The 25,858-nt window shown below is 43.0% G+C and overlaps 1 protein-coding gene across 7 annotated transcripts in view; it reads right to left on the bottom strand.

Moving 5' to 3' along the window:
* Positions 1–1,986: 1,986 nt before the first annotated feature.
* LOC117148286 (protein kinase shaggy) overlaps positions 1,987–25,858 on the bottom strand; it is a 43,178-nt gene continuing 19,306 nt past the window's right edge. For 2 of the 7 annotated variants that reach the window (XM_033315605.1, XM_033315604.1), the window contains exons 3-10: positions 11,216–11,406; positions 11,063–11,146; positions 10,098–10,208; positions 9,792–10,029; positions 9,539–9,732; positions 8,331–8,520; positions 7,827–8,258; positions 1,991–4,361 (exon numbers count right to left, since the gene is read on the bottom strand). In XM_033315605.1, the coding sequence (XP_033171496.1) occupies positions 4,171–4,361; positions 7,827–8,258; positions 8,331–8,520; positions 9,539–9,732; positions 9,792–10,029; positions 10,098–10,208; positions 11,063–11,146; positions 11,216–11,406 (1,631 nt within the window). In that variant the 3' untranslated portion in view covers positions 1,991–4,170. Of the gene's footprint in view, positions 4,362–5,595; positions 6,846–7,294; positions 7,540–7,826; positions 8,259–8,330; positions 8,521–9,538; positions 9,733–9,791; positions 10,030–10,097; positions 10,209–11,062; positions 11,147–11,215; positions 11,407–18,545; positions 20,579–25,858 lie in introns of those variants that run through there. The other 5 variants (XM_033315599.1, XM_033315600.1, XM_033315603.1 and 2 more) reach the window with 5 other exon arrangements.

Here is a 25,858-nt window from a genome sequence, read left to right as displayed (position 1 = left end):
TTTGTTAACAAAATGCGCATTTTTGTCGAAAATTTGTGGATTTTTCGATTTTAGATACCAGGCGATCATAATCAGTAGCGGGTGTCTACTGAAAACCAACTTATCGTTGGTCACCTCCTGGAATTCCAGTTCGCCTGGTAGTTTAAACCGAAAAATCTATCAATTTGGCTTACAAAATGCGCATTTTTGGGCAAAATTTTTGAATTTTTCGATTTTAGATACCAGGCGATCATAATCAGTAGCGGGTGTCTACTGAAAACCAACTTATCGTTGGTCACCTCCTGGAATTCCAGTTCGCCTGGTAGTTTAAACCGAAAAATCTATCAATTTGGCTTACAAAATGCGCATTTTTGGGCAAAATTTTTGAATTTTTCGATTTTAGATACCAGGCGATCATAATCAGTAGCGGGTGTCTACTGAAAACCAACTTATCGTTGGTCACCTCCTGGAATTCCAGTTCGCCTGGTAGTTTAAACCGAAAAATCTCTAAATTTTGTTAACAAAATGCGCATTTTTGTCGAAAATTTGTGGATTTTTCGATTTTAGATACCAGGCGATCATAATCAGTAGCGGGTGTCTACTGAAAACCAACTTATCGTTGGTCACCTCCTGGAATTCCAGTTCGCATGGTAGTTTAAACCGAAAAATCTCTAAATTTTGTTAACAAATTGCGCATTTTTGTCGAAAATTTGTGGATTTTTCGATTTTAGATACCAGGCGATCATAATCAGTAGCGGGTGTCTACTGAAAACCAACTTATCGTTGGTCACCTCCTGGAATTCCAGTTCGCCTGGTAGTTTAAACCGAAAAATCTCTAAATTTTGTTAACAAAATGCGCATTTTTGTCGAAAATTTGTGGATTTTTCGATTTTAGATACCAGGCGATCATAATCAGTAGCGGGTGTCTACTGAAAACCAACTTATCGTTGGTCACCTCCTGGAATTCCAGTTCGCCTGGTAGTTTAAACCGAAAAATCTATCAATTTGGCTTACAAAATGCGCATTTTTGTCGAAAATTTGTGGATTTTTCGATTTTAGATACCAGGCGATCATAATCAGTAGCGGGTGTCTACTGAAAACCAACTTATCGTTGGTCACCTCCTGGAATTCCAGTTCGCCTGGTAGTTTAAACCGAAAAATCTATCAATTTGGCTTACAAAATGCGCATTTTTGGGCAAAATTTTTGAATTTTTCGATTTTAGATACCAGGCGATCATAATCAGTAGCGGGTGTCTACTGAAAACCAACTTATCGTTGGTCACCTCCTGGAATTCCAGTTCGCCTGGTAGTTTAAACCGAAAAATCTCTAAATTTTGTTAACAAAATGCGCATTTTTGTCGAAAATTTGTGGATTTTTCGATTTTAGATACCAGGCGATCATAATCAGTAGCGGGTGTCTACTGAAAACCAACTTATCGCTGGTCACCTCCTGGAATTCCAGTTCGCCTGGTAGTTTAAACCGAAAAATATCTAAATTTTGTTAACAAAATGCGCATTTTTGTCAAAAATTTCTGGATTTTTCGATTTTAGATACCAGGCGATGATAATCAGTAGCGGGTGTCTACTGAAAACCAAAAATGCGAAAAATTAAAAAAAAATTTTTTTTTCAATCAATTTTTCACATCATTCAAATTGTAATTTTGATAGTTATGCCTATTTTCCAAGTTATGGAGAAAATCGAGCTTGTAAATATCCGATTTTTGACGAACTGGAATTTCAGAAGGTGACCAACGATCGTTAGTTGGTTTTCAGTAGACTTTTTCTGACCTTCTACGGTTTATGGTGTCCTGGTGTTAAGAATCAAGAAGGAATTAAATATGTTAATTTTTCCAAAGTAAGTTGAAAATTGTGGGATTTCAGCTAACAACTGACATTTGTCCCAATCCTTCCGCAGCCCAAAAGTATACTACATTTTGTTTCCACCACACCGAATTGAAGAAATACGCATATTTGTATATATTTTTGTTTGTAATTTTTATTGTTTTTAAATTAATGTTTTCTTTACGCATTTGTCTCGTGTTCATTTTCATTTCCTCTTTGAATTTGGGGCTTCCTGTTGTTATTGTTTAGTTTAGTTTTGTGTTTATTTGTTAATTAAGTTAATGTTCGGTTTGAATTTCTCATGAGGTTGTTGCCTCATAATTAAAGCGAAACGCTGAAGTTGTTCATCATATATAAGTTGGTTTTTCTATGCATATATATGTTTGAATATATATTGATTTGGGCTGTCATTTTCCATCTGCTGACATTTTCAAATACAAATAAAGAGTGTGTGTGGTGTGTGTGTGTGTGTGAGTGGGTGTGTTTAAAGATTTATATAACTTGTCTGCTGTTTACTTAGATTATTACTAAAATGTTTGGGGCTTAGTTTGGAAATCTTCGGTTTTTTCTTTCTAATTTATTTGAAATTATAGACGTATGTGCGCGTGAGTATGTCTGAATGCTCGATTGTGTTCTTGTGTGGGTGTGTACATATATGTATATAGTTAAATTTAATTAGTTTTGATGCCACAAAACTCAACGTTCATTAATTGTATAAATGTATCATTTAGTTAGTAAAAAAAAATATGTTCTCGTACAATATATAAGGAGTTCTATGGAAATACATACAAATAGACTTGGTTTTGCTCTTGCTTTTGCTTTTGCCCTTTGCCCTTTGCCTTCTGGTTTCTTTTTCGCTTTTGTTTGCTTACTTAGTTGCTGGTAAATGGGTTAAAGTGCTGGGACATAATCGCAGACATAATTTGGAAACGAGATCTATCATGGTAAGCAGTTTAACTGGGTGGTTGTCATAGGTATATATAGTAGATAGATTGGAACCAATACTATAGTTGCGCAGGAGTTTCCGGTTGATCGATCTAAGGCCTTACGTACTAAAACCATCATCGGTTTCATTGTATTTTACTTCAATTTGTATTAAATTAGTTTAAATTTTCAATTGCAGCTAAATGTCCTTTGTCGATTACTTTTACATATATCAAGATTGTGGCTCCACTATCTCATTACCTCATTTATTTGCATTGTTTATTTAAGTTAATGGGTGGCGTCGCGCGCTAAAAGCGTTTTACTCATTCATACATTCACTTACTTGTTGCTCAATTTGTTATATTTCTTGTCTTTATGTATAGTGTTTAGTGTATATTGCATTTTGACGATCGCTTCCTTAGATAATCGTACTTGCTATACGTTACATAAGAACAGGCCACGGAAAATGTTGCTATTCGTGGAGAGTTGTTATTCTTCTTTCTTTCTTTCTTTCTCTTTCTTTTTCTCGTTATCTGGGGAGTTTCCGGTTCAAGGGTCGGGGGTTGAGTGGGGTTCGAGGGTCGGGGGTGGCTACTGGGATAACTACTCTTGTTAATATCTCGTATATATATATATATCTATGTTTATATAATATCTATATCGTACTCATATAGATGCACTTGCGCGAGTTTAGTTTATGTTGTATCCGCCCTTTTGCTAGTTCCTCTTACTTGCCGCCTTTAATTGTTTACTTTTACTATGGATTGCTAACTGCTGTGATCGTTATATATTTGTATAACCGCGCATATATATAAACGTTAAATGGGCAAAAATTTTGATTTATTTCACTAAGTATTCATTCAAGTTTCGTCTGCGTTTTTACTTAAGTTATATTACGTTCCGCGAGCTGGTTGTTAAGTGTTATTTACTATATTGAAGGTTTGGGACGCGGGCGAGGGGTCTTCCGATTATTTCTCAACATTCCATCCGGGATTTCTCCTTGTCTTTAATAGTACAGATAATTATTTTAATTATTTATGCATAGTTTAAAGTGGATTTTTGGTTTTATTTCGATTTTATGCTAAATATTTGCTTGCGCCCAATGCATATAGCTAGATATACATACATACATGTGTGTGTGTGTTTGTGTTGGTGTGTGTGTGTGTAGGGATGGGTTTATTGTTGTGTGGGTGTGTAAGGGTACTGGGCGTTTTGTGTGTGTGAATTCCTTTGTCTCATTTCATTTACTCATAGCTTCTGCTGGGGAACATCCGACATCTCTTTCATATTTCGAGTGTAGCTGCGTGTGTGTGTGTGTGTGTGTGGTGTTGTCATCTCGCTCTTGGCCGAAATGGGTTAACTGAATCCCCGGGCCGAGCGAAAAACCTGCTAATAACATTACATTGAAAGAGCTCCTCGCTCGCGCTAACCCGACGCCGCTGCCTCGGTTTCTGCTGCTCCGCCTCCAGATGCGGCTGCTCCACTGTCGCCAGCGTCGTTATCCCCGCCGTTCCCGCCTCCTGAGCCCGAACCGGATGCGGAACCCGAGCCGGCTGCCTCTCCGTTTCCGCTTCCGCCACTTCCGCTGCTGTTGAGGGCGCTGTTCGACTGCGAGCCTACAAAACGAGTCAGCCAAGAAGGAAAAGATATACAGATGTGGATTGCAATTCGTATGCATTAGCTTTATGTTGGGGGTGTTGCGCTTGGGAGGCCCAAACAGAGACCCAACCTTTGCACACAGTTTCAAGCCATTTCCTAGGAGCTCAATCAGAATGCACACTACCCATTTAAGTAAGAAATAATATGGAAATGATTTAAGAACTCATGTTTAACTGAAAATGCAAATAATTATAGTTAAACATTAAGTATGGCGAATAGGTAACACCATTAGAATCGATGGAATCCCAACCATTTGGAGCCCAATTACTTCGGAGATTTTTGCTCCGGGAGGAAAATGAAGATGCAGCCGACACACTGAACAAAATGATACTGTGGATACGGTGGTCAAAAGGAAAGGCAACAACAGAAGGTTTTACTTTGTTTAAATATTGTATTTGTTTCTCTTTTTATTTGTTGGATTTTGTTGTATTCATTTATTATCATTATCATTACGGCTTCTTTGCTCATTATCATCAACGAATCTAAATATTATCATGATTATTACAGCATTACATATACAATTGTCGGTGTATGCACGTGTGTGTGTGTGTGTGTTATTGTGTTATGTAATTAGCGAGTCTAAAAATAAGCTAACGTGTTTAATTTTCCATGGTTTTTTTTTTTTTGTATTTTTCAAGATTTTCCAGTTGTTCTCTTTTATACTCGCGTGTGCCTAAGTTACTAGGAAAATGTATTTTATTCTGCGTGTGTGCATGTGTGTGTATTCAATAATCGTTTATAATTAGCGTAATAATTAGTTTTAGGTCGATTATAATAAGCTATAGAAATAAATATAAGTGTTTTGCTCATTTCTCATTATTTCGCATATGCAATTCGCTTCCTTCTTCTTCTCTTTCTTTTTTCTCTTCCTCCTGCCACTCTGAGCAAGAAATTGTTAATAATATTCAGTAGCAGCTCTGTGCGGAAAGTGTGGCGAGCGGGGGGAGCGGGGAAGGAGCTTTTGGGGCGAGGCAGGACGACACTGACTATGTATGCGAATAATAATGGAGCTCTACGGTGGCGGGAACCCGGTAATTGGACCTTATCTACATATTGCAACTAAGCCGCCGGTTCTCAGGCGCCAGCTCCACGCCTGCGCTCTCTTCCTCCTCCGTCTGTATGTCCGTATGTGGTCATTAACTCATCTACTGGCTAAATAATGGTATCTGTACATATATATTTTAGTGCGAAAAAAAATATATACGATTAGGGGTTCTTAGCTTGCTCGATCTGCTTTCTCGGCTTGTGAATCGAGTTTTACTTGCTGCTCAATAATCATAGTTATTATTTAATAAAAATAAAAATAATTTATTTATTCAGTATGTATGTATACATAATGCGTGTTGAAAAAAAAATATAGTTTATATTCATAATGATTATATATTTTATAGGTATAGTTTTTAAACAGTTTCGCTTTCGCTTTTGCTTTGTTTTTTTGCTTTTTTCTCTTTTCTTTTCTCTTTCGTTTTCTCTGCGTTAATAATTTTCATTAAATTTAGGTTTTAACATAACATTAACATTATGCTCGGGGCTTTGCTTTGTTTCTGTTCTGTACCTTCTCTTCCTCATTCTCCTCCACTTTACTTCATCTTCGCCTCCTCTTCTGCAATCTTCTGCCTTCTTCTGCAATCTTCTGCCTTCTTCTGCTGTCTTAGGGTCGTGTGTGTGTGTGTGTGTGTGTGTGTGTGAGTGTGTTGCATGCTGCATGTTGCACGACCATGCCCTGGTTAACCTACGCAAACTCTTAGTTAGTTAGATCTTAGCTCTAACCACACAAAACTCGCCCGCCATTGTGTTACCATCAGTTATCATAAGTTAAACGTACTAAATCAAGGTGTTGTAAAAAAAATATGCGTGACTCTTTTCAATGTACATATACATGTTTCGTGTTTTTTCTTTAAGGCGTCAAAAAATAGGAGGGTACAATAATTAACGAAGAGAGTGGCGGAGAGGATCACTTAAAGTATTAATTAAAAGATATATATCGCCACGCGCGGCAGCAATAAAATGACAATCGATCAGCGCTCGCTCTACTATTATAATTATTGTGTGTTTATTTACCATTATCATGTATTATTATTTAATGCTTATTAGTTTATTTTAGATTTAAAATAAATTTAATGTTTTACCTAAGTAAAATATTTCTTTTGTTATATTTTCTGCCTTTGCTGTTTCTAGTTCTTTTGAAAGTGCGGTTGATGCTGCTGCGGCTGCTGCTGCTGTTCTTTCATCAATTGCATTAATTAATTTAATTATTCTCGTGTATATAGTTTGCTGTGATTGCTGGATTGGATTGGCTTGCTCCATTCTTGTTTACGGTTATTATATATAATTGCTGTTGTTGTTGTTGTGGGTGTAGGTGTTATATATAATGATTACTATATATATATGCCTGGATATATATTAGTGTGTGTATGTATGTTACTATTTCCCCTATGAATCTGTAAATAAAACAAAAGGAAACAAAAAACAAATTAAAATCATAATTCTTTAGCCGTCTAATGACACACCAAAACCAAAGTAAACATGACTTAATGAAATCAAATGAAATCGAATGAAATACAAGGTTCTATTATCAAGTGTTCCATAGCGATAGATAGACATAAAAAGCCGTGATCGATCGTTATATCCCGATCGATTCGAAATATGGCGAAAAGGACAATTGCAGAAAAGGATTTTCAGTGCATGGATAGTAGGCAAACCTTGGAAAGACATTTTCAGTGCAACCCTGATGAACTCTATTGAAGATCTCCACTTTAAGAACCTTTAACAAAACCCCACTGAAGTGACGGGAATAACTGATTTATATTTAACTGAAAATGTAACTACATCAAGAATTTGTTTTTGAGATCATTCTCTTGAGTCTGCAAAATATTATTTTTCTTGATTCGTAATTCTTGATTCATAATTTCCACTCTTTGCCCACATATAGCATGCTTCTTCTACGGCTTCTTTACTACTGGATCTATTCGTATCTTTCCCTGGGTGTGCTTGGGTTTCGGGAGGTGCTTTTAATGGATGGATACAGGAACGGTGCTCGGGTAGCTTGGAATCAAATGTTGGACGTATAGCGCTGGAAGGGCTTCCCCGACAACGGCAACTTGCGATGTTGCTTCAGCATGAGATGGTCACCAGCTAAGGATCGGGCAATGGATGAAGTATGGGGTTGTGTGTGGCAAGCGCATTGCCAAGATCAAAGTATCGTATCGTGATTAAATGCTGCTTTTTATTGCAAATATGGAAACTGTACTGCAAATCGAGGCTTGATTTGGAAAATTAGTGCCCGTCACATGGCGCACAAGCTAGAAACTGAAGGAACGATACGATACGATGCAATACTGATGCTATGACTGGGAACGAGAGGTGAGGGGGTGAAAAGGAGTAGGAGGCGGGAGGAGCTGCATGGCCAACCGCTTACTCACCTGTTACATTGGCGCCGCCGGCGTTAGTCGCGCCTATAGCGCCAGTTGCTGTGGCAGCTGCGGTCGCCGCACCGGCTCCGCCACCACCGCCAGCGACGGCGGCATTGGCTCCGGCAGCCACGGCGGTCGGCGCTCCCGATGCTCCGCCGCTGCTGCTGTTGTTGCCGGATCCGGGTCCACCGGCACTCGCTCCGCCGGTTCCTGCTGTTGCTCCGCCCGATCCGGATCCCGCAGCTGCTGCTGTGCCCTGCGACTGTGGCTGGGCGGATCCTTCCACCGAGGCACCACTGCCCGTTGACGAGACGCTGGTGGAGCCGCTGGCCGCAATGGAGGCTGCCCCGCCGGCCGAGGGCCGATTGCCGCCAGGTCCGGATGCGTTCTGCAGATGCTTGGGCAACAACTGCGGCACTAGGCTGGGCTGTATTGAGAGCTCTGCGGGTTGAAGGCGACATTAGTGTTGCAACGATTCTGCCCCACGTGGGTCTGCTCGACCTGATCACTCACCATGCTCTGTGAAGTTGAACAGCGGCGGCATATCGCGACCGTTGGGCAAGGTGTGATTGCCCTCCATGCGCAACTCATCGAAGAACGGATGTGCACAGGCCTTGAGCGGTGTGATCCTGGCACTGGGCGTGTACTCGAGCAGCAGGGACACCAAGTTGATAGCTTCTGTAGGAGTGCGTATACGGAAAACCTGTGGAGTGGGAGAAGCATCCGGTTAAGTAGCGTTTTCAACCACCGGACATCTTTGCACGGACTCTCTTGCGGGACTCAACAACTTGGCGGGACAGAATTGGACTGGAGGGCAAAAGGGGCGGGCAGTAAGGCAATCATCGTAGATATGGACAGAACACAAACGAGAACACAGAGGAAGCGTTCGTATTTACAGATATTTGATCGACGCGTTTCGGAATTCAGCACGAAACAGCACCGACCATTCTTCATTTTTTACGGATCAAAACAAACGTCGGCAGTAGGCAGTAGGGCAAGAAACCAAAACAATCAATTAAATTCAACTCCAAATCAAATCCAATAAATCAATCAAATGTATAACTTCTTTGTACAGCTGGGAGGGCTGGCGAAAAGCTAAGCATGAACCGAAAGCCAAGCGGAATCTGGATACTTGTACCCATCCCAATGTATGCAGTTGAGCATGAAATGCGGATTGATTGAGGCGGCTGCATCTGTAGGCTCCCGCAGTTAATACATAACTGAGTGAAAGCTTTTGGGATAAACCAGGCTTATCAGTTGGGAGATCAAGATCAAGCAAGAATGGGAATCTGTATCTGGATCTAGATGCGCCCACAATCACTTGAGTAGTCATGATACGACCCTGCATGATTTGAAGAGCAAATGTGGCTGCGATTGGCATTTGTGCTTATTTAATTTGGTCATTTTGCTTAACGCTTTTTGCTTGATGTTTTCAATTCGTTTCTTGGCTTACTCGCAATCGTTGTTTCTGGTTTAGGGCGTTTGGAAATTGGGTGCGTTCGAGTAGTGACTGCAACGAGTTTGTATGTACACACAATTTTCGGTTAGAAACACTTGTGGTAAATTAACAATGAGTGCTTTGGGTGCTTGTTCCAGGGGAAAATGGAGTTTCCTCCCCCGAGAAGAGTGCTGAGGGGCGGTTAACATGAGCGCGTGAAAAGCGCGAGGGAAATCGAAAATCATAATCGATCCAATTCATTTCCTGGCAACTAGCCACTTACTTTCTGCCATGGATGACTCTTAATCTGGGGGAACTTGAATTCCGTGTAGTTTGGATTCATCTCGCGTATCTGTTCTCTTGTCGGTGTGCCCAGGACCTTGATGACCTCGACGAGCTGGTCCACACCGGAATCGCCAGGGAAGATGGGCTGGCCCAGCAGCAGCTCGGCCAAAACGCAACCAGCACTCCAGACATCTGAAAAATGCAGGATTAGGATTACATGGTATGGGATGGTATGAGGATATAGTACTCACCGATCTTTGTTGTATAATTGATGGCGCCAAAGATGAGCTCGGGGGCGCGGTAATACCGGGAGCAGATATACGACACATTCGGCTCGCCGTGCAGCAGCTGTTTGGCGCTGCCAAAGTCACAGAGCTTCAGCACAGCCGTCTCCGGATCGAGCAGAAGGTTCTGCGGCTTGATATCACGATGGCAAATGCCCAGCGAGTGGATGTAGGCCAAGCTTCTGAACAGTTGATACATGTAGAGCTAACCGGGCGAAAGAGCAGGGAAGTTAGCGCCGAGTGCGTAGACACGGAGTGCAGTGGAGGACTCACCCGAATAAAGTTGATTGGTATCGTTTGCTTGGTTTTGGCATATTGGCGAGCCACTTTGTATACGGTTTCTGGTATATATTCGAGGACTAAATTCAAAAATACTTCATCACGCTGCAAAGTGGGGAGGGGGGAGAAAGAATCGATTAGGATACGACATCGGAGTGTTTTGGGCGCAAATGATCCATGGTGTGGATGCGTATGTGAGTCTGGGTTTTGGGGGAAGCTGACCGATGCAGTTGCGAGCTGTCAACATGCGTTTTATTTGATCGGGGTTGTACAGTCGGCGACATTTAACTGAGTCTAGCAAACTAGCATAGCAGCAGGATATCATTGATTCACGGGAGATTGTACGAGTACCATGCGGTGTGATCTTCTGCACGTTTCATTGTACATTTCTCTAATAGATAGCGGGGGATTCGTTCGGATTCGTTTATGAGAGATAGAGAAAGATCAAGATCGAGTGAGAGCAAGTCGCTGAATGATCTGAGCTGGAGAACTGATAACTTTGAGATCTGGGATACCTGGGGCTTCAGCACACTCGCGAATATGCCCAAATCGATGGGGAACTCGGCCAGCTAGTGACCGATTCCGAGTTCGGTTTTGGATTCGGATTCGGATTCAGATTCAGTTTCGAAACGGGTTCGGTTCAGTCAGTATCAGTTTCAATATGCAAGTGAAAGAGATTCGTTTCAATTCGGCAATCGCTTAACTCATAAAACGGTCATAAAGTGCTAAGCTAAAGCTCAGTTCAGCTGAAAATAAATACTTAGTACGGTTTAACCATCAACATAATTGGCTTAAAACTCAGCACAGCTGAATTCTTTCGCATTCCACTCGCTCGTGGATGATGGATTTTCAACTGAAACGTACTAAGTAATTACCAATGCTGGCAACTTCAGCAGTCCACCTCCCCCAAAAAGGTTGCTACTTGATCGGCTACTTGACCTTCGGCAAGCAGATCTTACCTTTTCACCACTCGAATAGAAAAAGTACAAAAGCTTCACAATATTACAATGCTCCAGTTTGCGCATTATTTGCAATTCGCGATTCTGTGAAGAGAAAGTGGCATTGTTAGTCAGGATCAGTACATGTTGATTCAATTCAATTGATGCACCCACCTTAAATCGTCTGTCTTGTAAAACTTTTTTGATTGCCACCAGTTCGCCGGTATCGCAGAGCTTGGCCTGGAACACGACGCCGAAGCTGCCATTGCCGATGACCTTTGTGTCTGTATAGGAGACCTCTTGTACGCGATCGGTGCCTTGGCCGGGTGTTGCAACAACTGTTGTGATTTTAGAACCATCGCGACCTGTTTGGTTTGGGGCACAAGAGCAAAATGATATTTCGTTAGTTCAAGTATTTGGTATGTGGGAGCAAGTTGGATTCCCTCATCCTAGGCACACACACATATATATAGTAAATCGTAAATATTGATGGTTTATACACCTGTCGTCTCCCAGGCGCCCTCCAGCTTCTCCTTGCTCCTATCGACCTCCTTTGGAATGGACAGTGCAACACTGTGCTCGGGCCACAGGTCGTTCAGCTTGCCGATCAGTTGTTTCATGCCTGCACACAAATCAGACACGAATCACACAAGATGTGGTCAGGATAACGATCAGTCATCGTCCCTGCTCAGGGATCATCTCGAAACAAAAACAGCGGAACGAGGAATGGAGGGAAGATAGAAGAGTCACGGGGGTGAAGAACTAAACAAACACGGGTTGGAGATACAGACAGAAGAGTTCGGATTGATGGGACAAGGCAAGTTGGCGGTTAGGAGTGCGAGAAACAGAGATAAAAGGATGTGGATAGTGTATTCCGCGCGACGAGTTGCAAAATAAAGTCTTTTGAGAAAGTCAAAGAGTATTAAAAGAGATTAAAATTATGTCACACCTGCATCTCTAACTATCGCTTGCGATCATACTGATTAGGTTTAATACATTTAACATAAGATAGCAACTAAACTAAGTGCCTGATTTTTCCCTGCAATTTGCGACCGAGCCCTTTGCATTTTTGTTGCTAATTAATTTTGGCATTGGCGCCAAAGATGCCGATGCCATGTTCATGCTCATGATGACGACGATGATGATGATGATGGGGCAGCTGCTACTGCCTCTCGCATCACTGTCGATTTTGGTGGTCACACATCTTCAGATGCTTCGTACTTTTCGCTTTTCCATAACAAATTCTATCGTTCTATCTTTATGTATTTATATCTACATCGATAAAGGATGTCGGGTGTGTGCGTGGTTCACATTTTGGGATCTGGGATATTGGGGGTGTTCTTCTAGGTCCTATCTCTGTACTTGGGTCCTTGTACTGCTTTCCTCCTCCGCCGGCACTGGCGATGCTGGCCCCACTGCCGCTCCGGTTCGGCGGTTTGCTTTTCTTCAGAGCGGCGGCCACCACCAAGGACGACGAGCAGGCGGACTGGGCCGCCTTGGCCGCGGCGGAAAGGGGTTTGTGCTTGCCATTGGCCTTCGACTTGCGATCCGCATTGGAGGACTCGGTGGTGGAGGAACTACTGCTGGTGGTTTCGCTGTCCGAATCAGATTCGCTGCCTGCGCTGGAGCAGCTGCCCGAACCGGATTCCGGCTCGGATTCGGTGGGGCTTTCGTTGCAGGAGCTCGCCTCCTCATCGCTGGACGATCGACGTTTGTTCTTTTTTTTGGTGGCCAACGGTATGGGTGGCGCTGCACCACCGCCGCCCAGGGAGCCCCTTTTATTCTTGATGACCTTGGCGGGCGGTTTGCTGGCGTCTATGGAGTTCTGCCTGCCGGAGGTAGTGGTGCCAGAGCCAGCACCATCCGACTCACTGGCCTCGTTCACTGACCCACTGCCGGGTGCCAGCTTCTTTTTGCGAACCACTCGCACCACCTTGCGGACACCGCGCGGCACCGCCACGGGCACCACCTGTGACTTATCCACCTTGAGCGGGGAGTAGTGGCCACCACTGGTTTACTGATCCACTGAACCACTGAACCACCGTGCGAGTGGCGGTAGAGTGATGCCTGCCTTACACGGCAAAAAAATATGTATATATATATATGAAATCAAAGCCTGTGCAGAACGGCAGCTAAATTAGTTGAAACCTATATTCGAAACTCATTATTTGGATGAAACATATTTGAGAATTTATAGAATTTAAGCAACATATCTTGGAGAATATACGAAGTGTATACACGTACGTAAGCAATTGCTTTAATTCCTACTTATTACGCAAGCTCACTCCTAAGAGCATTTTTTCACAGATACAAATGTATCTGCACCAAGTGCTTGTGTTTCAGAATGGGTAATCTAAATCTAACGTCCAATTTTCCAGTTTCGAATGCAAAAAATATAGGCCTTATTTAAGGCGATGCCAAATGTGGTTGGTTCACTGCATACAAACTCTAAATGCTTTTTCTCTCTGTGTACGATGGCAGGCTTTGGCCTAGTTTTTATTTTCGGTCACTTGACGTTTCGTTCGCTTTGTGTGCAGATCAATCGATCGATCGATCTTCAAATAGCAAAAATGCAAACACGCGGCACCACCGAAAACAACAACAAAGTGGAATATCACAGTAAAAAAAATTGCGAACCGAAATAGTACGATCTTCGATTTTTCGAATGTTTTTTTTTTTAGGAAGAAGGGGCGAGAAGAAGAAGCGAGAGAAGAGGAGTGCTCCTCCTCCGATCAGATCCGATGCGTTCCGTCCGTTTCGTTCCGCTTTCGATCCAACGATCCGATCGCTCGAGCTACCGTTGCACAATTGGCGACAAAAAATGGAAGAAGGCAGAGGACAACACGAACGACGAACGACAGCTGAGAGACCCACAGATCGCACTCGAATGCCACACGAAGGGCGATCGGTGGGTTCCACACGCGACCCACACGCGAATGCGGTCCACCGATTCTTCGATCGTTTAAAACGCGCTTGAAAAAATTCAAAAGCCTACTAATCTTAGACCATCCCCATCATAATAATCGCGTACAATTTGTTGCGGTTTTGGGGAAAATTTTAATTGAGGGAAAATTGTGATAAGGCCAAGGCAGAGAAGACGCTGGTTCGGAGACGCAGAAGACAGAACGACTGAAGACAGTCGACAGAAGAAAGACAGTGGCAGCCAAGCGTGGTCAAGCATGCGACAGCCACGCCCCCTTATGGCCCCTGCCTTTTTCTGACGACAGACAACTGACAGTTCAATGCGGCGGCGGCGGCGGCGGCGGAGAAGAATGAGGCAGAGCGGAGAACGAAGATTCGCCAGAAGAATTCGAAGAGAATACGGCGGAGAAGACCAATCAAAGGATACACCACGCAGCACATGCAAGTGCAAGTGCAAATCAAATTTATTTTATTTTAATGAATCAATTAGAATCACAAATGCGACGAAAATGAAAGCCCCAATAGCATTGACATTGTTTCTCATTGCATCTGCAGCGGCGAAGAGATAAGATCCATATGCGAAATGTTAGCAAGGTACTCAAAGTTGAAAAGCTTTAGTAAATGATAATAAAATTGATAATAAAATATTTGCGTGCTAGCTTATAAACCAATTTACTTTATTGGCCCATAAACTTTGTCAATCGATATACAAATTATTGCTAGACGACGCTGTGGCCTTCGCACTTTCGAAAGAATCGCAAAGGATCAATATACATACAGTTATATACATTTCAATGTGCATTTATCGATTTGATCGATTAATCAATTGTAAATCGTTTCTGTTTTGGTTCCTCCGCTGCCATTCTCACATTAATCAACTGAGTTTCTACAGGACTGCGACCAAATCAATCAAATTATCAATGGGTAGAACACACTGCTCCCCTCCCGCTGGCCAAACATTCAGAAAGGTGGAACATGGGCCGCTGCTGCTGGTGGAACAGTTGGAGCTGTCCGAGCGGCAAAGCAATTTGTTGTGCCGCCGCCACCGTCGACGGAAACTAATCGATATACAAGCATTTGGCACCACTCAGCCGCAAAAGGGGGCGTGGGCGGTTGTGGGCGGCGCAGTGCGGTGGCATGCAAAATGCCATGACGCAGTACCACCACATTGAGGGGCGAACATCCCCCCATTCGGAACGGCGGAGGCGGAGGAAGCTAACGCAGACGGATGGAGCAATAAAGGAAAATGGAAGGCGCGTTACCAAACAATAATCGGGATCTACCCCGAAAAACTGGCATTTTGCAACCCCACCATTAGATAGATATCTGTGCGGAGTGGAGTCATCGCCGCACGAACTTTGGGTTCAGTTGAACCACGCCCTAAATGCCCACGATTAGAGCAGGCTATCCCCCAACTGAGTTGGGCTTCTGAATTGAATGAAAACCTTTACGCAACACCCAACTAGTTTTATTTCAAGGATGTAGAACGATAATCCCCACTTGGATTTGCCCACCTACTTTGAGGGATAAGAAAAACACTTTACAATAAACCCTTTGAGATCAGCCAAGACTGGAACGTCTGAAGGGTAAATGTATGTACGAGTACGTATAGCCCTTGTTTTTTAGACTATTTTTTATATATTTGATGCGCAATCTTCACCTTGCCGTTGCTGACTATTAAAAAATATACTCTATCAGTGCCAGTATAATGCATATGCAGTATATATAGTTTGCACATATAGACTTCATTTAATCGAATCGAATTGATTTTATTTTATTTTATTGGCTAAGAAAGCTATCTGTCGATCACGGTTTTTGGGCAAAAGAGAGGCCAGAGATCGCTAAGCGAGGCGGTGCAAGAGGGATGGCCAGATGACGACCCACGCGGGCGGAGATCACGAGATGCCCCACAATCTGCAGCACTTGGCAACCTTCTAGAAATGAATCCACCAGCCATTGTCACCTGCATCATTATCATCGGTCGCTTTTATCGCAGCGTCTTTCGGCTGCATCGGCAGAACTTTCCATAGCATACTTTTGAATGCCACCAATAAAATCGGGCAACACTCTTCTCTTTTGTATCTACGGAACGTCCAAATGCCTCCCCATCCATTCCCAATCGTTAGAAGACCTCAAAGTGCGGAAAATATACAAAACGCAAACAAATCGGAGCAGAGGAAGCCATTTCGCCGAAGAGAAATCAATAGTTCGTGAGGTGCATTTTAAAGAGAACTACTAGTGTCTAGTACTAGTGTCTGGTATCTAGTAAGTAACTAGAACCCATTGAAAACGCTCCTTTCGCAGCTGATCAAACACGAGTATTGAATGCGAGTTGACATAGCATAAAATCAACTAAAGCCAATTAAAATAAAAGCAGACGCGTATCGGCAATGGAAAACAGCTGGGCAAATGCTAAATAAAACATTTCCCTCGCTGTAACTGACGAAAATAGCAACACTAATCACTAATCACCTGTTGCATCGCTATCGGTGTGCAAATACAAATACACAAATTGCAGTATTGTACTAATCAGATCAATATGGAGCATCAATATAGGGATTCCCCCTCCTCTTTGCCACCAAATAATAATACCAGTTGCAAATATACATATTACATTCCCAAATACTCAGTGAAATACACAAAAACATATTTTTCCATTTCAAATCCCAAATCGAAAGTGAGGCAGGGCAGGGTAGAAAGGAAATGAGGTGAGAGGGCGGCATAAAAAACGAAAAAAATAACAAGACGACAGAGACACGCCTCCGTTTGGTCACAGATTTAGTGAATATTCGAATGTATATAATACATATATGTACATATACGTAAAAATACATTTCACAAGCTGCTCAATATATGCATGTTGTTGGGCTTTGATATTTTTGGAAAAGTTTTTTGCTCTGTCATCCGTTTTATGAAACGAGCGCGTGATTGTCGAGCGTTAACACAAAAAGAACAACAGCAGCAGCTAACACGGCGTAATCTCTGCTCCCGAATCCCCAATTCCTCCCGTCTTCCCATTCTCTGCCCTGCCACCCCCTCGACGGGAATCGGGTCTATATATATGGCTATATATAATCAGCGCTGTAAGCAGTATAGCCGCGTGCCTCTTGATCTCTTTACCGCCGATCTCTGATCATGCAGCCTGCCGTAGCTTTGACTTAACCTCTACACAGCGAGAAACCCGGGGAGGGAGTTGGGTTGGGAGTGGAGTAAAGCAAAAATATATATGTATATAGTTCGCCAACCTTCCTGCTATCAGTCAGCATCTGCGAAAAGCTACAAATCACTTCTACGACTTGCCGGATGGGAACTGAGACGATGCCTTGGGCTGATGATGATATGGCGATGATACCGAGGTGACAAGCACGCTGTGACACAGTGCCTTCCATACGCTGGAATCGTAGCAGCCAGCCAGGGGAATGCCACTAGCCACTTACCACTCACCACTCACCACTTTTCGCACCGCGGCGTTAACGCTTCGTTTGCTAGCTAAGCTCACGGGCCAAGATTCCCAAGTGATGCAACTGACAACCGTTTAGTGGGTAGTGGAATCTTAAAAAAAACAACCAACTGCAAGTACTAACTACGCTATCGAATGACACAGGTGGGCAGGTAACTGGATCGCTCGTCGGAAAAGTTATATTATCCATAAGTCAGTCCTCAAACTCGTCGGTCATTTTGTGCGCACTAATTTCTACTCGTTATAATTATAACCTATACACTTAATCCAAAGTTTGCCAGTCATAAAGTATACTATGTAGATGAGTTGGCGAAGAAATCAACATCAGCTGGCGTAAGTCGGTGCTGTTGCCCTGCCCTGCCCATCGTCGGATTTTTTCTTATCAACGAGCAAATGCAACAACAGAGAAATGGCCTGTTGTAGAGACCGAGCGAGAATATTCCGCTTTGCCTTATCGTCGGCGCTCCACGATAAAGCCAAGATCACATTTTACATGTACATATGGCAATAAAAGGGAGAATAAGATCCCATATAGGCGTATATCATCTCCACCCTCGTTTATCTGAAGACAAAGCTATCGGAAAAATGGAAAAATGTACTCGTTGCTGGGTTATTGACCCAACTTCCCCAACAGAAACAGAAAATATGCAACAAAGTGCGTATGTTTCATCAAACTATTTTGCATTATACATCATCATTTCACTCGCTGACTAATGACGAGTAATGGAAGCAGAGAGCACAGCCAGACCTTTATCACTTTACATTAAATCTCCGAAAATTTTCCGCACCCATAAACGTATAAAGAATACTTATCTATGCGTGCATATGTGTGTGTACATAGAACAATCTCACCCGATACGATAACCCTCGGGAGTTATGAGGAATTTGTGTTTTCCATTCAATCAACACTTACCTACAAATAGAAGAAAGGAAATGAAAGACTTTAGAAATCACAGTTTAAAACAATTGATAAGAGACATTCTGCTATTTCTATATATCCATTGTGGAAAATCTCTATGAAGGGGCAAAGTCTGGGGCTTTGAAGTCTATATACTATGTAGTCTGTGTACTAATTACTATCCTATAGTTAGCTTCCGATTAAGCTTAGAGCATATATTTTACCTAGTATGTTCTTGAACTTCTGCACCACTTTGGTCCAACTGACGCAGGACTGTGTTCTGGCCAATTTGGCAGTCTTAACGTTCTCGCCGCTCCCATCGCTGTCCGCATCCGCATCCGCGTCCAGATCTGGCTCGCCGTCGATTTGGGGCTCGGCTCCTTGCTCCACGTCCTCGGTGTTCTGGGACTGGTGGTCGATTTGAGGGCGGGTGGTGATGGTGGCAGCATTGCTCCGGGGGATTCGGTCGTAGTGGTTGTCGTGGCTGTGGCGGCGCATCTTGACGGCACCACTGTCCACGTCGCTGGTGGCAACCACATTCACATCAGCCACATCCTCTTGCACATCCACAACGAGATGGTTGTGGTTCTGATGGAGGTGGCCGCTGGGTGGATTGGGTACCGAGTTATGTTTGCTCCTAGAGCTAGTATCACAGTGTGGTTGTTGTTTGTAATCATCTTTGGTGTCGTCCACCACCGCTCCGCTGGCCGCCAAGTTGGATGCCACGGTGGTGTTTCGCTTCTTGCGCTGCTCCTCGCTCCTCCTCTCCCGTTTCATCATCTGCTTCTGCTGCTTGGCGAGCAGCTGCTTCTGCTTGCGGGCGAACTTCTCCCGCAACTTGGGACTGCCGAACTCGTCCAAATAATACATGGTGTCCTGGAGGCCATCCTTGCGATTGATCAGCTTCGAATCAATGTGCGGATCCTCGCTGATCTTGAGCAGCGGGAAATATATGTGGCCGTCGGTGGCCAGGCTCTTGGCATCGCGTCGACGTGCCATGGCCGCCGCCACTGTGAGTTCCGCCTGATCCGGTGGCAGAAGTCGGTTCTTCGGCTTGGCATCCACCTCGTCCACCTCCTCCTCTTGTTCGGTTTTGCTCTTGAGGTTTATTATAATACCCGACTGATTGTCCGACTGGTTGTCGGCCTCCTCGACATCGTCGTCCACATTGACGCCGTCGTCCTCCTCCTCGATCTCCGATCCGCGATCATCGCAGTCGACGTCATCGTCATCACAGATATCCACCTCATCGATGCGATCCTCCACATCGAATCCCTGGGTTCCGGTGCTGTTCGTACTCTTGTACTTAATGCGGCTGCGCAAGATGCTGTTGCCGCCACTGACCACACTGCCCACGATCACGGGAGTGTCCACGCTGCTGAGCTCCAGGGCGGAGGAGGCCCTTACTCTCTGCTGCTCCCGGGCCTCGGAGCAGTTGCTGCCCAGGCTCTCGCTGCTGCTGTTCGACTGCGCGCCGCTCTCCTTCGAGCTTGTGGCATTGTGACTGGCTTTTCCCGCACCCTGGATGTCCTTGGCTTTCGATGGACGGGTGGTGACACCATTTTCGATGCCGCTGTCCTGGCTGAGCAGCAACTGCTGGCGCTGCTGCTTCTGCCGCCACTTGCCGCCAGGTGGCGCCTGCGGCAGGCTCAGCGAGCCACTGCTACTGCGTGGTGGTGGCAACTGCAGTTGCTGCTGCGATGCACTGGAAACAATTACACCGCTGTCCGCCGAGCCCGTCGATGTTTGCGATGAGAAGCGCTCGGTCAGCGGTATTTTAATCGGCTGGCTTATTACGTTGTTGTTATTGTTATTACTGTTACTAGTGTTATTGTTATTGTTGTTGTTCAGTGTATTATTTATGTTGTTATTGCTGGCGGGCAATAAATTGAGAGCTGGTGCAGCTCCTGCTGCCTGCGTGGTTGTTGTTGTTGCCATCAGGTTTTTAATGGTCTGTTAAATACTCTAGGCGTTAGAGTATTTCCTTTTCGGTTCTTTGAAACTTTTAAAGCGTCTAAAGCGGCACAGTTTTTCTGTTTTGGGTAGTTTAAATCACTTCTTGATTTTAGCTTAGTTTCGATTCTTTTTATTTAGTGTTGGCGCTTCACAGTCACATTGCCTAATATTATTCAAATCAAGTAAACAAATTAGTGGTTGTTTTCGATTTGTTACACGAATTGTTGCTGTTTTTGCTGCATTTTCAAAAACCAATTTGTTCTATTTTGAATTTCTGGCTAAATTTAGCCTAGCACTGCGGTTTGTTAAAACCGTAAAAACCATAGAGAAAAGCCAAACAAAAAGCATTCGAATTTAAACAACACACTCTCACGAAACAGAAACAAAAAAAAAAAAACAGAAATGGGGAGATCTTTGTGATTTTCAATATTTTACTGTCAATTTGGGTTATTTATTTGTGTTCTGGTCTGGTCCGTTTTTCTCAGCGTGCAACATGTGCGGCCGCCTTTAAGGTCGCGAATGAACTGAGAACTCGAGAAGCTCAAACGAAACCGAGAAACAGAAACGCAGAGAGAAAGAGCGAAACAGAGCGAAAACGACAACTCAAATTCCAAATTATTATCGCTGACGCACGCCAACACACATATGTGTATGTGATGGACGGCGGAACGAGTGGGAATGTAACGCAACGCAGTGACAGAAAGAGAAAGGGAGAGCACAGAACAATGAGAGGGGCACGGATTCAGAGCGAGATGGCGAGCAAACTTTCCTCGGTCAAATGTGTGTAACGCTTTGGCAGCGAAACACCTGCAGAGACCGGAACACGATGGAATGGAACACAGATGCAATTCTGGCAGAAATGTGATAAGCTCCTGGTATCTTCTTCTTCCATTATTCCTCTGGCCGTAAAAACCTTAATCTTATCACTACTTTAAACTGCCATTTATCAGCATTAAAAATACTACACTAAAAGCCAAAAAAAGAAACAACAATAAAACAACAGCGTTTTTTATTTACTTATGCCTTATGCATGCCGCCTATGGGTGGGGCGGGTAGGAAATCTTTTTGTTGCCATTAATTTACAACTGCACATATTTATCAAGAGACCTAAAATAAAGCGGAGGTGTTAAATCAAACAGGAATTATAAATTAAGCAACAGCTTAACGGCATCTGGAAAAATGTGCTAAAAAAAAGTTGTACTGCAACGAACAATATCAAAAACGGAAATTATAGAAGGAATATCAGTACATATACCAATTGGTATCGCACCATCTAGATTCCATCTATAGATATCGACCCGCATTACTGCGAATAGGGGAGAGTCCGCAAGTCTTATTTATTTAAATGAGATTGAGTAGTTTGCCAAGAAAACTACTACGCACGGAACTACGGCAAACGTGTAGAAGGTAAACATTAACAAAAAATCAACAATGGTCAACACCAATAGTGCGCAATAGACCAAAGACAAACCCCATCAACGAGGCAACACAATTATTGCACGAGTCTCCGTCCGTAGGTCCAATTCCCCTAAACGGCGTACGGGTTGGTTTTAGGTTGAAAGCGGTTTTGCAGACGGATGACAAGTGTCCAACAACGGACGAGACGGGAAGTTGTGAAGGGTGTGCTTGGGTCAGTTTGTTGGCTTAGTCGGTTAGGTCATGCCATGGCACAAAAACAACAAGAAACGGGAAAATAATGATAAAGAAACAGAAACACGAAACCCTGCTAGTTGGGGGATGAACAAATCTACCTACAGGGTGGTGTAGTTCGTACAGGGTGTTCAATGTACAAGTCGTTCCAACACACCTATCATTCGGACCTCGGGGATCAACTTTCAAATACTTTTTTTTTTACAATAATGATGTTTACTTTGCCAAATATCATATCATTTAGATTATACCCAACACATCAATCGGGCCCATGTTCACGAACTTTCCGAACTTGCACTTTCGCCTACAAGCAACCCCTCTACTAACAGCAACCAATTCCGTTCGCCACTGCGTCATTTGCTTTAATGTTTATTGACTTGACATTGGAGCTTAGAAAAGACGCAGAGCCCCAATCCTTAAATATATAATGCCTACAAGTTATTACTCGTTGTATACACCATGGAATGCGCTCTTGTTGGGTTGAGCAGAAGGTGACTTATAGGGACATTCACTTATTAGCCACTCTAGAAATAATTCATTGTAATAAATATCAGCAAATTGGTTGTTTCTCTAATAAACACCTGGGAATTAAGTTACGTAAGAAATAATAAAAAAAAAAAAAAAAAAAAAAAAAAACTTTCGAAATGCATCAAATTCCAACTGCTTCTGAGTATCTGGAGCCGCAGGGAACGGAAAATTTTGAAATGTGCCACAGCACAGGACAATACAGTTTCTTTTCCATTTCAATCGATATTACCCACGTGCCGGTGGGTTCCGGCTTCGAGTCAACTTCCATTTAAATAGCAAATGAGTTGGGTCGGGCTTAAGTAGTGGGGTTTCCACAGAGAAAGGCTGGTCTGTGGGTCTTGTGAGGGGCATGTGAGCCAAGCGGCTGTGGTTCTTGTTTACTTGGTCTTGAACTTGCATGTCGATAATGCGCTCTGACATTTGCCGTGGTTGGTATTATTAACAGCGGTAATTGCCGCAAGACATGCTTTAACAGGCTATTTATACCGGCTGGGCAATATTGATTCCGAATGCAGGAAAAATGTCAAAAAGCGAAACATGTTTTAACATTCGCCATTCGTACCGTACCGTGCCCCTTTTTGAGGTCTAGGCTATCGAACTGAATCGAAACTAAAAATACTGTAGAGGCGGCATTCGAAATCGAAAGTGAAATATAAATAAGCAGCAAATAATTAGCAAAAGGAATAAAGGAGACCCAAAAATACATCGAATGTGTTCCAATTCCACTGTTTCATCAACGCCTGTTGCTTGCACGCCAGCACCATCTGTTGGCCACCTCATCAACCGCGCGAAAGTGAAAGTACAACAACGAGCGCTAGAACAGCATAAAATAGAACAATAGATGAAATAGGCGAAAGAAAATAGCAAATAGCAAACAGCAAAACATTTGCATTTCATTTGGGAAAGAAATAGAAGGAGAATCATTAAATGAGGAGAATTGAAGAGTAAAGCGCCACAGGAAATTTTGCGCATCTGCATATTTGCCAAAGACTTGAGAATACCAACAGTCAACAAAGAACCAACTAAAACTGGGAGGCCCTGGTGGGGTGATACACAAAAGACCACCCTACGCAGGGTGTGGTAAATAAAAATACAAACATATTCATACACACATATCTACTATGGAAAGAAAATAAAAAGAAACCGAAAAAGCTTGGTCATGGCTATCGCTATCGTTGACTTCCTTCGCCAGCTGCTAATGACCGAGTCGGCAATCAATAATTAGAGCTGACCAAGCAATTAACCCATGACAGACTGCAGCACATCGCATCACACCGACGTCGATTAACATCTTAAAGGCATATGACTTCGATAGCAATGGTGGCGAACACCGATTACAGCGATAACGATAAACAAACGTAAACTGGTTAAAAGCGGAAATGGAGTTCAAAGTGAAACAAAGAAGATTCTTCCCCTATTACAATTCTCTTATACCATATTGGAAGAAATTCTTCTAGAAAAAAGCCCTTATAATTGATATTGCGACGCGTAGTTGCTTCTTGCCGGGGAAATCGACAAACAAAAGACAATGGGACATTTAACACAAAAGGAAAGTTACAGGGCACAAAGCCACCAACACAAAGCCGTCAAAATGGTAAAAAGACGAGCCATCTCTGGAAAACTGAAGGAAAAGGAAGCGAACAACACAAAGGAGAGGTGATGGGAGAAATGTGAGGTGAGGGGAGGTGGTGGTGGTGCCAAAGCCAACACGCGATTAGTGAATGCCCAACCCTGGTGGCAACCGCCACCCAATTACCAATTACCACCACCCACACCTTTCTAGTCCGAAACAAATGGCAGCAAGAACAACCAAAAACTGGTAAAAACCGAAACAACAAGCTCAACGTCCAAACTGGCTTCTCAAAATGCGATAATTTGTGGTAATAATACCTTGATTCTCGTCGTCTAGAGCACATGTAAATATATATAATATATATTCAGAAATACTTCTATGTAAACGGAATGCATGTATAATGAAAACAATCAATATTTGTTGATTAGGCATCGGCGTATGCGTTTGCTCGTATCATTAGAACGGCAATTATATGATAATTGTTTAACCCACTTATATGACAACAAAGTGATAAAATGGAAACGAAGAAACTTGGAGAACAAAGTTTTTCGCTCTGACTACGAAACTCTGACTTTAAACGTACATTAAGAGCAATCCATTATCAATTGATTAGTAATTTCAGCTGGAAATCAATAGTTGCAGCAAGAGATAATGGCCAAACAATGGAAACAAAAAAATATAACCCAAGGCGAGGAAATATAATGAGAGCACTACTCACTAAGAACCCTGATACAAACAAAAGCTAACAATATACAGTATCGGTTACTAGAAAAGCTACGTCGTGCATATATGTAGGAGCCCATATTATGTTGCTAGACTACCAAACAGCTCCAGAGAGCCACTCCACTCCATGAAACTATGACCAATCAAGTAATAACGCTATTCGTGTCACTCATCCACTTAAAAACCCACTCCTACTTGAAATTCACTTTCGGTCCTTAGCTGTGCACTCAATACGATACGACCAACAAAACCAAAGACCCACCAGGTGGATGGCTGGTGGTCTGAATGTCAAGTTGTCGCCAAACCAAAGCACCGATTCTGGAGTGGATTTGCTTCTGGTGGGCGGAAGCATGGAGGAGGGACTCGACTTATGCCAAAACCGCACGTGCACGTCGCAATTCATGGCCCAATCTTATCAGCAAATAAAAAGTAGCAACAACAACTGTGCAGGCAAATTGCCTAATTAATCAAAAATAATATAAAACGCTTAGCCGAAAGTGAACTTTGGTCATGTGTGTGTTGTGCTAAGTACTTTTCCCTGTTAATTGGGAACGGGGAAGAGAGTGAAATGGGACTGGGGTTATATTGGAGCACCTCGGATCATGTATCGCCTATCTATATGGCCCGTCGCATTTAAGTGTGCATATAGAACATACAGAACAGGAGTACATGATCGTGAACGAGTATATGAGCTGGGAAAGGAGATTAACTTGCGATGATAAGCGGCAATCCACTCTAAAACCTCACACCATACATATATGCGAACGTATGCCAATCCCAATCCCCAAAACCCCCTCGAAAAAAACCCCTTCTTGTTGCCAAGTTCTTTGTTTTCGTTTTTACTGCACTTGATTATCATAATTACATGACAAACAACAACAATGTTGGGTTGCTTAATGTAAACAAATAAACAAGGCAGCGGAGAAGCATTTTCCACATTGATAAGAAATTACAAAATATTTTTGTTTATTTTTTGGAATTTATGGGAAAGTCACAACGACTGCGATTGTAAAAATAAAACGGAACACAATTTGCATATAAACAAAAACACAGTGAGTCAACTCATAAAGCGAAAGAGTGGTTGAATGTGTGTATGTTGCTTAACAC

This window comes from Drosophila mauritiana, chromosome X (genome assembly GCF_004382145.1).
Source record: "Drosophila mauritiana strain mau12 chromosome X, ASM438214v1, whole genome shotgun sequence".
Classification (NCBI taxonomy): Eukaryota; Metazoa; Arthropoda; class Insecta; order Diptera; family Drosophilidae; genus Drosophila; species Drosophila mauritiana.
This window is presented reverse-complemented; position numbering and strand designations above follow the sequence as displayed.